At 40.0% G+C, this 12,870-nt stretch overlaps 1 protein-coding gene across 1 annotated transcript in view; it reads left to right on the top strand.

Annotated features, from left to right (window-relative positions):
- The window catches only part of herc4 (HECT and RLD domain containing E3 ubiquitin protein ligase 4), a 104,975-nt gene extending 97,463 nt beyond the window's left edge, over positions 1-7,512 (top strand). Inside the window, exons 23-24 of the mRNA XM_059653175.1 lie at positions 4,710-4,812; positions 4,936-7,512. Coding sequence (XP_059509158.1) covers positions 4,710-4,812; positions 4,936-5,144 — 312 coding nt within the window. The 3' untranslated portion in view covers positions 5,145-7,512. The remainder of the gene's footprint in view (positions 1-4,709; positions 4,813-4,935) is intronic.
- The last annotated feature ends 5,358 nt before the right edge of the window (positions 7,513-12,870 follow it).

Genomic DNA, 12,870 nt, shown 5'->3' with positions numbered 1-12,870 from the left:
CAGATTGGCATAGGGTAAATAAAGTGAAAGGAGTGTGGCTCAAATGTTGGTGTGGATGGAACGTGTTTCAGTTTGTATGACATTGGCCAGTACAGGGTACAAGGGAGCCAGTTCTGGTGGGATGGGCTTCACTTGAACCCTGCTGGGACCAGAGTCCAAGCAAATTAAATAACTAGATCTGTAGAGAGAGGTTAAAGTTAGTTAGGGGACAGGATAGTGGTTTGGGAGATAGAAAATGTAAGCTTACGAAGGAAAGAAATGTAGCATCACAGAGCAGCTATTTAGATAATAATATCCAGAGCGGGATAGGAAGCAACAGTGTACAAACATAGGAAAAAGTAAACATAGTGGAAAAATTGGAAACTGAACTCATAAAAAGGTGAACTTAACAAGCCTTTATGGGTGGTGAGCATGTATATAATATTTGGTTCACAATAGCTTAATTAACTGCACAAGTACAGGTTAATTGTATATTGCAGGTATGATCTCATAGCCATTATGGAGGCATGGTCATTAGAGATCAAAGCTGGGAACTAACTAGTCAGGGGCATGTGACTTTGAAAGGAGATGCAGAAGGAAAGGGTGATGAGGTGATATTGTTGATATGGGATGGAATAAGTATGATAGCAAGAAGTGTTCTTGAATTGGTAAATGTAGAATCCAAATGGGTGAAAATGTGTAATGAGGCAGATTTAATAAATTCTCAGAGTAACAGATCCTGTAGAAAATAGTAATCATACCATGGTAGAATTTAGTATTCAGTCCATAACGGAGGAACTTGGGTCAGAAATAACTGTGCTAAATGGTTTGGCAGCTCAACATTTCTGTTACAGTGTAATCAGATGAGATGGAAGGGGAGATGGAGTCACAATATTGATCACGGAATCAATTGTAACGGTGAGAAGGGATGATATTTTGGAAGGATCATCAATTGAGGTCATATGGGTAGATATAAAAGAGTATTGCATGTGAACGTAAACCCCAAACAAATTCTAAGCCTGTCAGTCTGACTTCAGTGATGAGCAAGTTATTAGAAGGAATTTTGAGGGACAGAATGTATCTGCAATTGGAGAGACTGATTACTTGGAGAAAGCATGGAATTATTAAAGGAAGATCATGTTGAAAAAATATGATCTTTTGAGGAAGTAACCAAGTGTATTGATGAGGGCAGTGCACTTCTTGTGGTGTACTTGGACTGTAGGAAGATTTTTGATAGGTCCCACAGGGCAGACTGATCAAAAAAGAAAGAACATTGCTTCCTGTCTCTCAGCTATTTTCAGAACCAGAGGTTGATGATAGAGGGATGTTTCTGTTAGCGAGTTTTGAGAAGATTTGTAGCTCAGGTTGAGGTTCTGGATGTGAGTTTGCTCACTGAGCTGGAAGGTTAGTTTTCAGACGTTTTGTCACCATTCTAGGTAACATCATCAGTGAGCCTCTGAAGCGCTGGTGTTATGTTCCACTTTCTATTTATCTGTTTAGGTTTCCTAGGGTTGGTGATGTCATTTCCTGTTCTTTTTCTCAGCAGATGGTAGATTGATTTGGAGCCAATCTACCATCTGCCATCCTGAGAAAAAGAACAGGAAATGACATCACCAACCCTAGGAAACCTAAACAGATAAATAGAAAGTGGAACATAACACCAGCGCTTCATCAGAGGCTCACTAATGTTACCGAGAATGGTGACGAAACGTCTGAAAACTAACCTTCCAGCTCAGCAAGCAAACTCACATCCAGGATGTTTCTGTAACTGGAACTAGTTTCCAACAGGGTTCCACAGGGTTTGACATTGAAGCTCTTTTAGTGGTGTAAATCAATGATTTGTACTTAGTTGTAGTGGGTACGATCAAGACATTTGTGGAACCACAGAAATGGGCGTGGTGGTTCAGTAGATTGCTCTGTTGACTGACAGCGTCAGAGACTCAGGTTCGATTCCATCCTTGGACAACTGTGTGTGGAGTTTTCACATTCACCCCATGGGTTTCTGTGGCACTTAACCTATTCATAACCGTCTCCTGCAATACATCCCTCACACCCCGCCCCCCCACCACAACCGCCCTAAGAGGATCCCCCTCGTTCTCACATACCACCCCACCAACCTCGGGATACAATGCATCATCCTCTGACACTTCCGCCATCTACAATCCGACTCCACCACCCAAGACATTTTTCCATCACCACCCTTGTCTGCCTTCCGGAGAGACCACTCTCTCCGTGACTCCCTTGTCCGCTCCACGCTCCCCTCCAACCTCACCACACCCGGCAACTTCCCCAGCAACCGCAGGAAGTGCTACACTTGCCCCCACACCACCTCCCTCACCCCCATCCCAGACCCCAAGATGACTTTCCATATCAAGCAGATGTTCACCTGCACATCTGCCAATGTGGTATACTGTATCCACTGTACCCGATGTGGCCGCCTCTACATTGGGGAAACCAAGCAGAGGCTTGGGGACCACTTTGCAGAACACCTCCGCTCAGTTCGCAATAAACAACTGCACCTCCCAGTCGCGAACCATTTTAACTCTCCCTCCCATTCCTTAGATGAAATGCCCATCATGGGCCTCCTGCAGTGCCACAATGATGCCACCCGAGTTTGCAGGAACAGCAACTCATATTCCGCTTGGGAACTCTGTAGCCCAATGGTATCAATGTGGACTTCACCAGCTTCAAAATCTTGCCCTCCTCCACCGCATCCCAAAACCAGCCCAGCCTGTCTCTGCCTCCCTAACCTGTTCTTCCTCTCACCCATCCCCTCCTCCCACCTCAAGCCGCACCTCCATTTCCTACCTACTAACTTCATTCTGCCTCCTTGACCTGTCCGTCCTCCCTGGACTGACCTATCCCCTCCCTACCTCCCCACCTATACCCTCCTCTCCACCTATCTTCTTTTCTCTCCGCCTTCGGACCGCCTCCCCCTCTCTCCCTATTTATTCCAGAACTCTCTCCCCAGCCCCCTCATTGATGAAGGGTCTAGGCCCGAAACGCCAGCTTTTGTGCTCCTGAGATGCTTGGCCTGCTGTGTTCATCCAGCTCCACACTGGTGTCTTGCATGGTGTACACCCGTTTTTTGATAGGAAAAAAAAATTGCAAAATTGAGATTTGTTTATAGGGCCAGATTCTATAATAGAAGGCTATCCAACATCTAATGATGTTGCTAGCTCTGTAGCATAATCTTGCTTTACATTCTATCACAATGCCACTGGAGAATCTCACTCTTGGAACACTAAACAAATCTGTTTTCATATTTGAAAGAAAAACGTTGGTCATACCACTCTCACCATTTTGACATTAAATTGATATTAGAGATGGCACGGTCACAGTGGTTAGTAATGGCCCGGACAGGGAGGGGTAAAGATTTTTTTTAAAATTGGGTGGCAAGATGGCTCAGTGGTTAGCACTGCTGCCTCACATCACCAGGGACCCAGGTTCAGTTCCACCGTCGGGCATCTGTCTGTGGAGTTTGCACGTTCTCCCCGTGCCTGCATGGGCGGCGGCTTGGTGCTCCGGTTTCCTCCCACAGTCCAAAGATGTGCAGGTTAGGTGGATTGCCTGTGCTAAATTGCTCATAGTGTTCAGGGATGTGTAGATTAGGTGGTTTTTAGGGTAATAGGTCTGTGTGGGATGCTCTGAAGGTCATTGTGGACTTGTTGGGCCAAAGGGCCTGTTTCCAGACTGTAGGGATTCTATATATAAAAAATTGCTTCCTAATTCTTAAATGTTTGTTTTATGCTTAATCTATTTGTAATCTATCATCTTATACATTTTTTGTATTAAATAACACTATAGCCATTTTTTTCACAAGTCAAACCCATGTCCTTTAACAAGTGGAAAAACAAAGGCAGAAGACACCATGGAATGCTTTCTATCACGGTAGCACTGTTTCAACATCCTAACTTCTAATTGTGTTCCCCTCTCATTACATTTTTGGCCTGCCTGATGAAACGTCCTGAATCTTCTTCCAAAACTGGAAAATTTGAAGATCTATCATCCTATTCTGGAGGGATGAATCACAGAGTTGAACTACCTCTCTTCACAATCCAGCGCTCAAATTGAACATTCAATTTTTAAACTCACCTGTGAACAACTTCCTATAATGCCTCAGTAGCACCTCAGTCTGATACACCCCAGAGCCCTGGCCAAAATTTATTCCAGAATGATTCACCTAAAATAAAGATGATCCAGTAACTCATTTTGTGCTGTTTTTGGGATGTTGCTGTGTATAAATGGGCTATGGCATTTCCTATTTTTCAACAATGACAGCATTTCAAAGTCTTTCCATTGGTTGTAAAACACTGTGGACCATTAAGATAACAAAATGCTGTGTAAATGCAAGTCTGTCTGCCTGTGGGGAATTCCTCAGGCAACTGGTTTCTATCCTGTTATCTCCCTGCATGCGATAATTGTGCTGCCCACCTTGCAGCCATACAGAATTCAGTTTGTGTGATATACTAGCCCAGAGGACTGGAGAAGCAATCATTTAGTATGTTCAAAAGAGAGATTGATGGATTTACAGATACTAATCATATGAAAGGATATGGAAATAAAGCAGAAAAATTGCTTGAGGTTGATGATGAACCATGAAGAAGAATGCTGCAGTAGGTTTGAGGGCCTATTCCTTCTCTGTTCCTAACCTAATACCTAAATTGAATCAGTTTGTACCTAAGCTTCTTGACTTTTCAAATAAGCAGCTATATGTGTTTTTTGTATAGAATACTGAATACAGAGGGGAATACTGGGCAGAGCATCCTACCATCAAATTATTCTGGGAGGTATTCCATGAACTGCCTTTGGAAAAGAAGAAGCGATTTCTGTGTAAGCCTTTAAACTAATTGACTTTCTGTGGCACTTAACCTATTCATGATTTTATCTGTTTCTCACTTCCTGCTCTGCACGATGAATCTGAAAGTGACTATCTTTTTTCAAATTATTTTACAGTGTTTCTAACCGGCAGTGATCGTATCCCAATTATTGGAATGAAGAGCCTAAAATTTATCATTCAGCCAACTGGAGGTGGGGATGAGTATCTTCCAGTTGCACACACCTGCTTTAATCTTTTGGATCTGCCAAAATACACTGACAAAGAAACAGTTAGGACCAAGCTAGTTAAAGCCATTGATCACTATGAAGGCTTCAGTTTGGTGTAAAACTGGCAACTCTTAACTAAACATATTTTGCTTTTTAATGTTCGGTAAAAAGCAGAATCTTTGGAAACTACACACTTAGCAAGAAATACTGTGTTGCGAGAAATTGAACTGAACAATTACGGTGAAGAGCTTACAGTGTGTTAATTTTAGCAATTTGTATAGAATCATAGACATTTAATGCTACATATTAAAATTATATTTACGAATTATGGGTGTAAATGATCTACAGTGATAACATCAAACAAGTCATTCATACATTTCCTTATTGACACTGTCAACTAGGGTATGGGGAGACTAGAGTGCAGATGCATGGGAAATCTACCTATAATCTTTTCCTTACTTGTTGGCGAGTGTAAATTAAGTTGTCTGTAAGATTACATTGTACTTTAATGACTCAATATGTCAGTAAATAGTGTTAAGATTTTTGTAATACAGTCATTTTTTCGTACGTAGACAAAGCATTAAGAAACAATACATATGGCAGTGCTGGCATGCTGTACATAACAGCATGTGTTCTCAGTCTACTTCTAAACCCCATGTTCACTCCTTCTCAGTGCTTTAAATTATCATATACATAATGATTGAATTATGGCCCTAAGTTCATTTACAGGCAGAATCTTGGCAAAAAAAATTTGAATCGCCGAAGCCAAGAATCAAAAATAAGTAACAAAGACATAGTATCAAAGATGAGTACAATCCAAGAAACTATCCAGAAGATAATGGGGGGGGGAATCAAAAACTAATATCACATTTTAAAGGGACCGTCTACTCTTCCATAAAACCAATTTGCGTTGCAGTTTTGAATCTTAGAATTATTTTTGTAGGACTCTATCACAACAAAGGGGTAACTTTGGGAGAAGGCAGAGTTGCTAAGTAAAGAAATAGCTTAAAATTATTTTTGTAATAGATTACAGACATAAGATGAAAGAATTTTGGATTTAAGCCTAAGCCAGCGCTCCAGTGTCTTTAATGTCACATAATCCTATAGTCTTAAGTGACTAGCACTGTTTCAATAGCCATTGCTATCTTGTAGAATTACAGAATAAAATATTTCTACCATATATAAATGCAATGTATTTGTTCATAGTGTGTCTTGGCTTGATTTTGAAATGTCAATATTCTGTAACTTATTTTCTAGTTACTTTTGAAAAGTTGTTGAATTTTATCTTGCTCCATAGAAGATGTGTTACAACCTTGAAGATTTCATTTTTCAGTAAAAATAGTAAATGCCTTAATTAAGCTTGTGTGTAGTTCTCTAAAAACAATATATTATCAGCATATTTCCTGTTGTAATGTTGTGATATTGGTGAAAATGTGGCATCAAAAGCTATATGTGGATCTTTACATACAATGTGTGTATTTAGCGTTAAATGGCTGTGAACATAAGGTATTTGCATTTCACAGAATTGTAGTAACTGCATGCATAAAAATGTTCTCTGATTTCAAAGAATTAGATAATACAATTATGTGATGTGAAAAGTAGTTTTGGAAGACCTCGCAAAATATTTAAATATTCTGCTTGCGGAAACTCCCAGTTTTCCAATCCAAATGGTTCACCTTTCCCAAAAATGTACTTTACACAGGTTGGTATCAGTGAATTGCATCTCCACAGATAAGTAGGAGATATGAGAAATGCTAAGTAGTTTGGCTGAGGACTTGCAGCTTAAAACATGCCGATGCATGGGGTTCTATATTCAATTCCTGAGACTTGTACAGTAATTTATGAAAAGCTGCTTTCCTTTAAGCATTTAATAATTTAATTGCAATAAACGTAGCAAAAATAGATTCCAATTTTGTTAGGTTTTACCAGAATTCTCAGTGCCTCTGTTCATTTACCATTCTATTTTGTAGTATTTTGGGTTTGGGGATCAATAAAGGGGATGCTGTGTTTTTGTAGTGGCCATTTTGATTTTTTGACATGTTGCTAAAAGACTCATTTGCTGTTGGACTTAATCCATGATTTTGAATTACATTGCTTTCTCTTAAGATGCCTCCAGTTAGTCCTTTTCTTTCCAAAATGGTGAACACACTCTCATGATCAGAAAGAATACCAAGTTATTGATAAGAGTCCAGTATATTGAGAGCAACCTGGAACTCTGCTTTCTTGTTTGCACGTGCTTTTGATCTTCGCTCTACTAGACGGGTCATCCATGGCCAGAGACTCCAACATAGTTTTAACAGGTTTTGTTTACAAGTTCTGTTCATTAATATACCTGCTTTGTGCTAATTTGTGTTTGAAGATCTGCAAAACAATTTCAACTGTGCTTTGCTTTCCATATAGTAACACACAAACATATTGCAGGTGCACTGCAGTTTACTTTTTGAAAGCTTGCATTGAGTATTGTGAATAAAAAGTATTTGCACATCGTCCTGTTATAGACTTTTCTCTTTTTTTGTGATACCTGAATGGTTAACTCAAATGAAAGACTATTATGTTTATTTTTCTGTAGTTACATTGTCATAATAATTTCTGTTGTGGTTTCTGGTCTCCTAGCCTGTCCTGGGACCATTGCTCTGGCAAAAAATGTAACTAAAGCAGCAGAACATTACTCTAAAAAGAAGAGGGCTGATGGCAAATGTGGAAAGTTAGTGAGAAAGAACAAGGCAACAGAGCACGATGGCAGGAAGAGACAAACACACATATAAATTTGAGTGCCGCAGAAGATAAGGCCAGTGTTTCCATAAACAGTAAAATACATACAATGGTATAGCAGAAAACAAATGGATTGTCACCTGAAATAGAATTAAATATGTATGACCTGATACCATTACAGAAACATGACTGTACGGTGATCAAGACAAATCTGAGCATTGAAGTCAGAAAGCTCAAAGAAAGGATTAGCTCTCTTAATTGACGTATTTAATTTATACAAAAACAAAAGATCACCTTAGTTGTAAAGTTTAAGATGTGAAATCATTCTAGGTTCCTAGTTGATGTATCTAACATAAGTCATTTATAAGTGTAGTTTGGGCCTCAAAGCGCTGTAGGAAAGTATGCAAAAAAAGGTACAGCAGTAAACATGGATTATTTTTAGGTGCATATTCTAGAAGGTGGGTGGAGTCATTGTTTTCAGGCCAATTTCTTGGATCAGCATGTTTTAGTTGAAAACAATATAGACTATTCTGCACTTGTTAATGCACAGTAAAACCGAACTAATGACAACAATGGAGCATCTAGGCAGCATGGATCTTAACAAGGTTGAAATTTGAATTCAGCACAATCTAAGACAATAAAGACTTCTTAAAAAGAAATAATTTCCAGGGTATTAAGTCAGCTGTCTCAAACTGGAAATTTAAATAGGAGAGGTAGTGTCAAGAAAAAGCATACATTCTGCAAAGATTAGCAGTGGATAAGTAGATTGGCCATTATTTTAACAATCAGAATGATGAAAGAATTGAGCAACTTGAGTATGAGAGAAAGCTTGCTAGAAGTGTAAGAAGTTCCCATAAACGTTCAAAAGGAAAAGCATATCTAAAATGAAGTGAGAATGCTGATTTCAGAGGGAGGCGAATAACTTCAAGGTAGGCATCCCTAGAAGAAGAGGCTTCGCAGTGGGGTTATAACTCAAGAGATGGTAGGGTCCTGACCTGAAATGTCAGCTTTCCTACTCTGATGCTGCCTGGCCTGCAGTGTTCTTCCTGCTCCACACTGTTAGCTGAAATGAGTCAGTTCTGTTGAGACTAGATACTGAATGGGAAATAGTAACGTAACAGAAATGTAGTCATGGGGGTATACAGGCCCTCCAGCCCAATTTGTCCATGCTGACTATGTGACCCAAACAAACAATTCCCGTTTTCTGCATTTGGCCCATAACCTTCTATACCTTCCTACCCTCTCCAAATGTTTTTTTAATGTTGTAACTGTACCCATCTCACACTTTCTCTGCTAGCTCTTTCCATATGCACACCACCTCTGGTAGAAAAAGCCCCTGGGGAAAAGAGCTTGGCTACTCACCTTATCTATGCCCCTTGTGATTTTATAACCCTCTATAAGATCACGCCTCAGCCTCCTACACTCCAGGGGAGAAAGGTCCCAACCAATCCAGCATCTCCTTAGAACTCAAACCTTCAATAGTAGTTTATCGTCACACATCTTCTCAGTAATATCTTCACAAATCTTTTCTGCACCTTTTCCAGTTTAATAACATCCTTCCTGTAGTAGAGTGACCAGAATTATATATATTACTCCAAACTAGGTGTTCTGTTACCTCCCATGTTCAGGTTAGTTGGATTGGTCAAGCTAAATTGCCTATAGTGTTCAGGGATATGCAGGCTGGGCAGGTTTGCCATGGTAAATACAGGGATAGGGTAGGAGGCTGGGTGGGATGCTTTTCAGAGGGTTGGTACAAACTCAATGGGCTGAATGGCCTGTTTCTGCATTGGTACAGCCACTTGTAACATGATGTTCCAACTCCTATACTCATTGCTCTGACCAATGAAGGCATGTGTGTTAAGTGCGGTCTTCACCACCTTGTCTACTACGTACCTCCCTTTAGGTCTCTCTGTTTGACAACATCCCCAAGGCCCTGCCACTAACTTTGAGAGTTTTGGCTTGGTTTGTCTTACCAAAATGTAACACTTCATATTTATCTGAATTAAACTCCAATTTGTCATTCCTTGGCCCTGGCCCAGCTGGTCAAGATGTCATTCTGCCTTGAACAAATTGTCTGTTTTCATTGTAGAAGACAGACAAAATCCTTGAAATATTTATAAATCATGGGGTAAACAAGGAGAAGGATCTTAAAACGGTTACAATCACCAAAATTAATATTTAAGGCTGATAGCTCCCAGGACCTAATGGACTTTATCCTGGAGCCTTAAGAGAAGTAGATGGTGAGATAAATGCTTTGGCTTTCGTTTCCCAACATTCTGTAGGTTCCATTGGATTGAAAAATAGTGAATCTAACTCCTGCATTCAGGAGAAAAATTGGAACTACAGGCCACTTGGGCATAACATTAGCCATAGGGAAAATGTTAGAAGCTGATATTAAAATAATAGGATGGTGTAAGTTCAAAGTAATTGGGTAGAGTCAACATAGTTTTGTGAAAGGGATATTTAATCTGTCTGGAGTTTTTTTTTAAGGAAGGAATGTGCTGTGTAAGAAGGAGAACCAGTGGATGAACTGGACTTAGCTTTACACGAGACTTATCAGGTATTACTACTGTTACATTTAAATGGTTTGTCTCCTTCAGTGACGTCCAGTGCTAACACTTGAATATCAAACATACAGGACCTACTGTGCATGTATCAACAAAAATAAAGAGTAGACTATTTGAGCCTGTTTGGCCATTTAATAAGATCTTGGCTGATTTGAAGAGTATAATTCATATGGCTGTCTAACCCAGCAAACTTTTATCCCCTCACATAGCATGAATCTATCCACCTCTGCTTTCTCAGGAAAAGAGTTCAAAAGACTCCTGAACCTCTGAAGAAGAAAATTTACTGATCTGTTTTAAATGGTGACTCTTACATTTTAAACTGTAACCCCTAGTTCAAGATTCTTCTACCATCATATCCACTGTGCAAGTCTCCTTAGGGTCTTTGGTTTCATATAATTCACAGCTTACTCTACTAAACTCAGGTGACAAAAACCTAGCCTGTCTGATTTTATCCATTAAAATAAACTTTCCATTACTTAGAGGAAATTTAGAACCTTCTCTAAACTGGTTTCAATGCATTTGCGTCGAGAGATCAGAACTACAGATTTGGTTTGACTGATGCCTGGTATAATAATAACATGATAACCCAATTTTTATATTAAATTCCCCTTGCAATAAAGAACAGGATTCTATTAGCTTTCTTAATTACTTGTTGTACCTGCATACTAACCCTTTTATGATTTATGCATGAAGATAACCAGATCCCTCTGCAGTTCAGAACTCGGCAATCTCTCACTACTCAGTTTTGAGGCATAGAATTTAAGAGTAGGGAGGTTATGCTGGAACTGCATAAAATGTTGGTTCGGCCACAGCTAGTATATTGTGTTAAGTTCTGGAATCCACATTGTAGGAGGGATGTGACTTCACCAAACAGGCAGCAGAGGAGATTTACCAGGATGTTGTCTGGGCTGAACAGTTTCAGTTATGAAGAAAGATTGCACAGACTGGGGTTATTTTCTTTCGAGCAGAGGAGACCAAGAGGGAACATGATTGAGAAGTATGAAATTATGAAGGGCATAGATTTGGTGCAGAAAAAGAAACATTTCCCCTTGATACAGAGATCAACGACTGGGGTACAGATTTAAGATAAGGCGTTGAGACTTAGACCATAAGAAATAGGCCATTCAGCCCTTGAGCCTGTTTTGTCATTAGACCGTAGCTAATCTAAGATTCCTCATATCCACTTTCCTGTCTTTTTCTTGTAAACCTTGATTTCCCTACCAATCAAAAATCTCAGATTTAAATATACACAAGGACTCAGCCCCAACAACTGTCTGTGGCAAGGAATTGCAAAGACTCTGATCTCAGAGAGGAAATTCCTTCTTATCTCAGTCATAAATCAGCACCCCTTTATTCTGAGATTATGATCTCTGGTGCTACAGTACCCTCTTAGGGGAAACATCCTCTTAGCATTTACTTGTCAAGACAATCTCTCCCTCAATGTCAGCAAAATGAAGGAACTGGTCATTGACTTCAGGAAGTGGAGTGGAGGGAACACCCCTGTCTGTTTCAATGGTGTTGAAATGGAAATGGTTGAGAGCTACAAGTTTCTAGCAGTAAATATCACCAACAGTCTATCCTGGTCCATCCACATCCATGCTACAGTCAAGAAAGTACACCAACAATTTACTTCCTCAGAAGGCAAAGGGAATTCAGTATGTCCACAATGACTCATCAATTTTCATAGATACATCAAAGAAAGCATCCAATCCAGATGTATCACAGCCTAGTTTGGCAACTGGTTTTCCTAAGACCACAAGAAATTAAGAGTTGTGAATGCAGCCCAGTCTATTGTGAAAACCAGCCTTCCTTCCATTGACTTTGTCTACACTTCCCACTGCCTTGGGAAAGCAGCCAACATATTCAGAGAGTCCTGGATGAACACAGCATGGCATTTGCTGCTTGGCCTGCTGTGTTCATCCAGCCTCACATTTTATTATCTTGGAATTCTCCAGCATCTGCAGTTCCCATTATCTCTGATATTCAGAGAGTCCTTCCATGCTGGTTATACTCTCTTCCACCCTCTTCCATCGGACAGAAGATATGAAAGTTTGAAAACACATACCATCAGCTTTAAAAGCAGCTTCTTCCTGCTGTTATCAGACTTATGAAAGGACCTTCCTCAGCACATTCTCTTTAGCTGTAATACCATATTCTATTCTATTACCCAGATGTACTTATGTAAGGTATGATTAGTCTGGTTAGCACGCAAAACAATATTTTCTGTTCTGTCTCCGTACTTGTGGCAGTAAGAAATCAATTCAAATAATTCTTCTAAACTCCAGTGAGAACAGTCCCAACCTGTTTAATCTTTGCTCACAAGACAATCCCTCCATCCTGGGGATCATCCTAGTGAACCTTCTCTGAACTGCCTCCAATGAAATGGTATCTTTCCTGCTGACAGTGCTCCAGATGTGGTCTCACCAGCACCTTGAACAGTTGCAGTATGACTTCCTTTGAAATAAGGGCCAATATTCCATTAGCTTTCCTGATTACCTTCTGCCTTGTGTGCTAGCTTTCTGTGTTTTGTGCACAAGTACCCCCTAGCCCCTTTGTGTTGCACTTT

The sequence above is a fragment of the Stegostoma tigrinum genome, chromosome 20 (assembly GCF_030684315.1).
Source record: "Stegostoma tigrinum isolate sSteTig4 chromosome 20, sSteTig4.hap1, whole genome shotgun sequence".
Taxonomy (NCBI): domain Eukaryota; kingdom Metazoa; phylum Chordata; class Chondrichthyes; order Orectolobiformes; family Stegostomatidae; genus Stegostoma; species Stegostoma tigrinum.
Note: the sequence above shows the minus strand (reverse complement) of the source record. Positions and strands in the feature narration are given on the sequence as shown.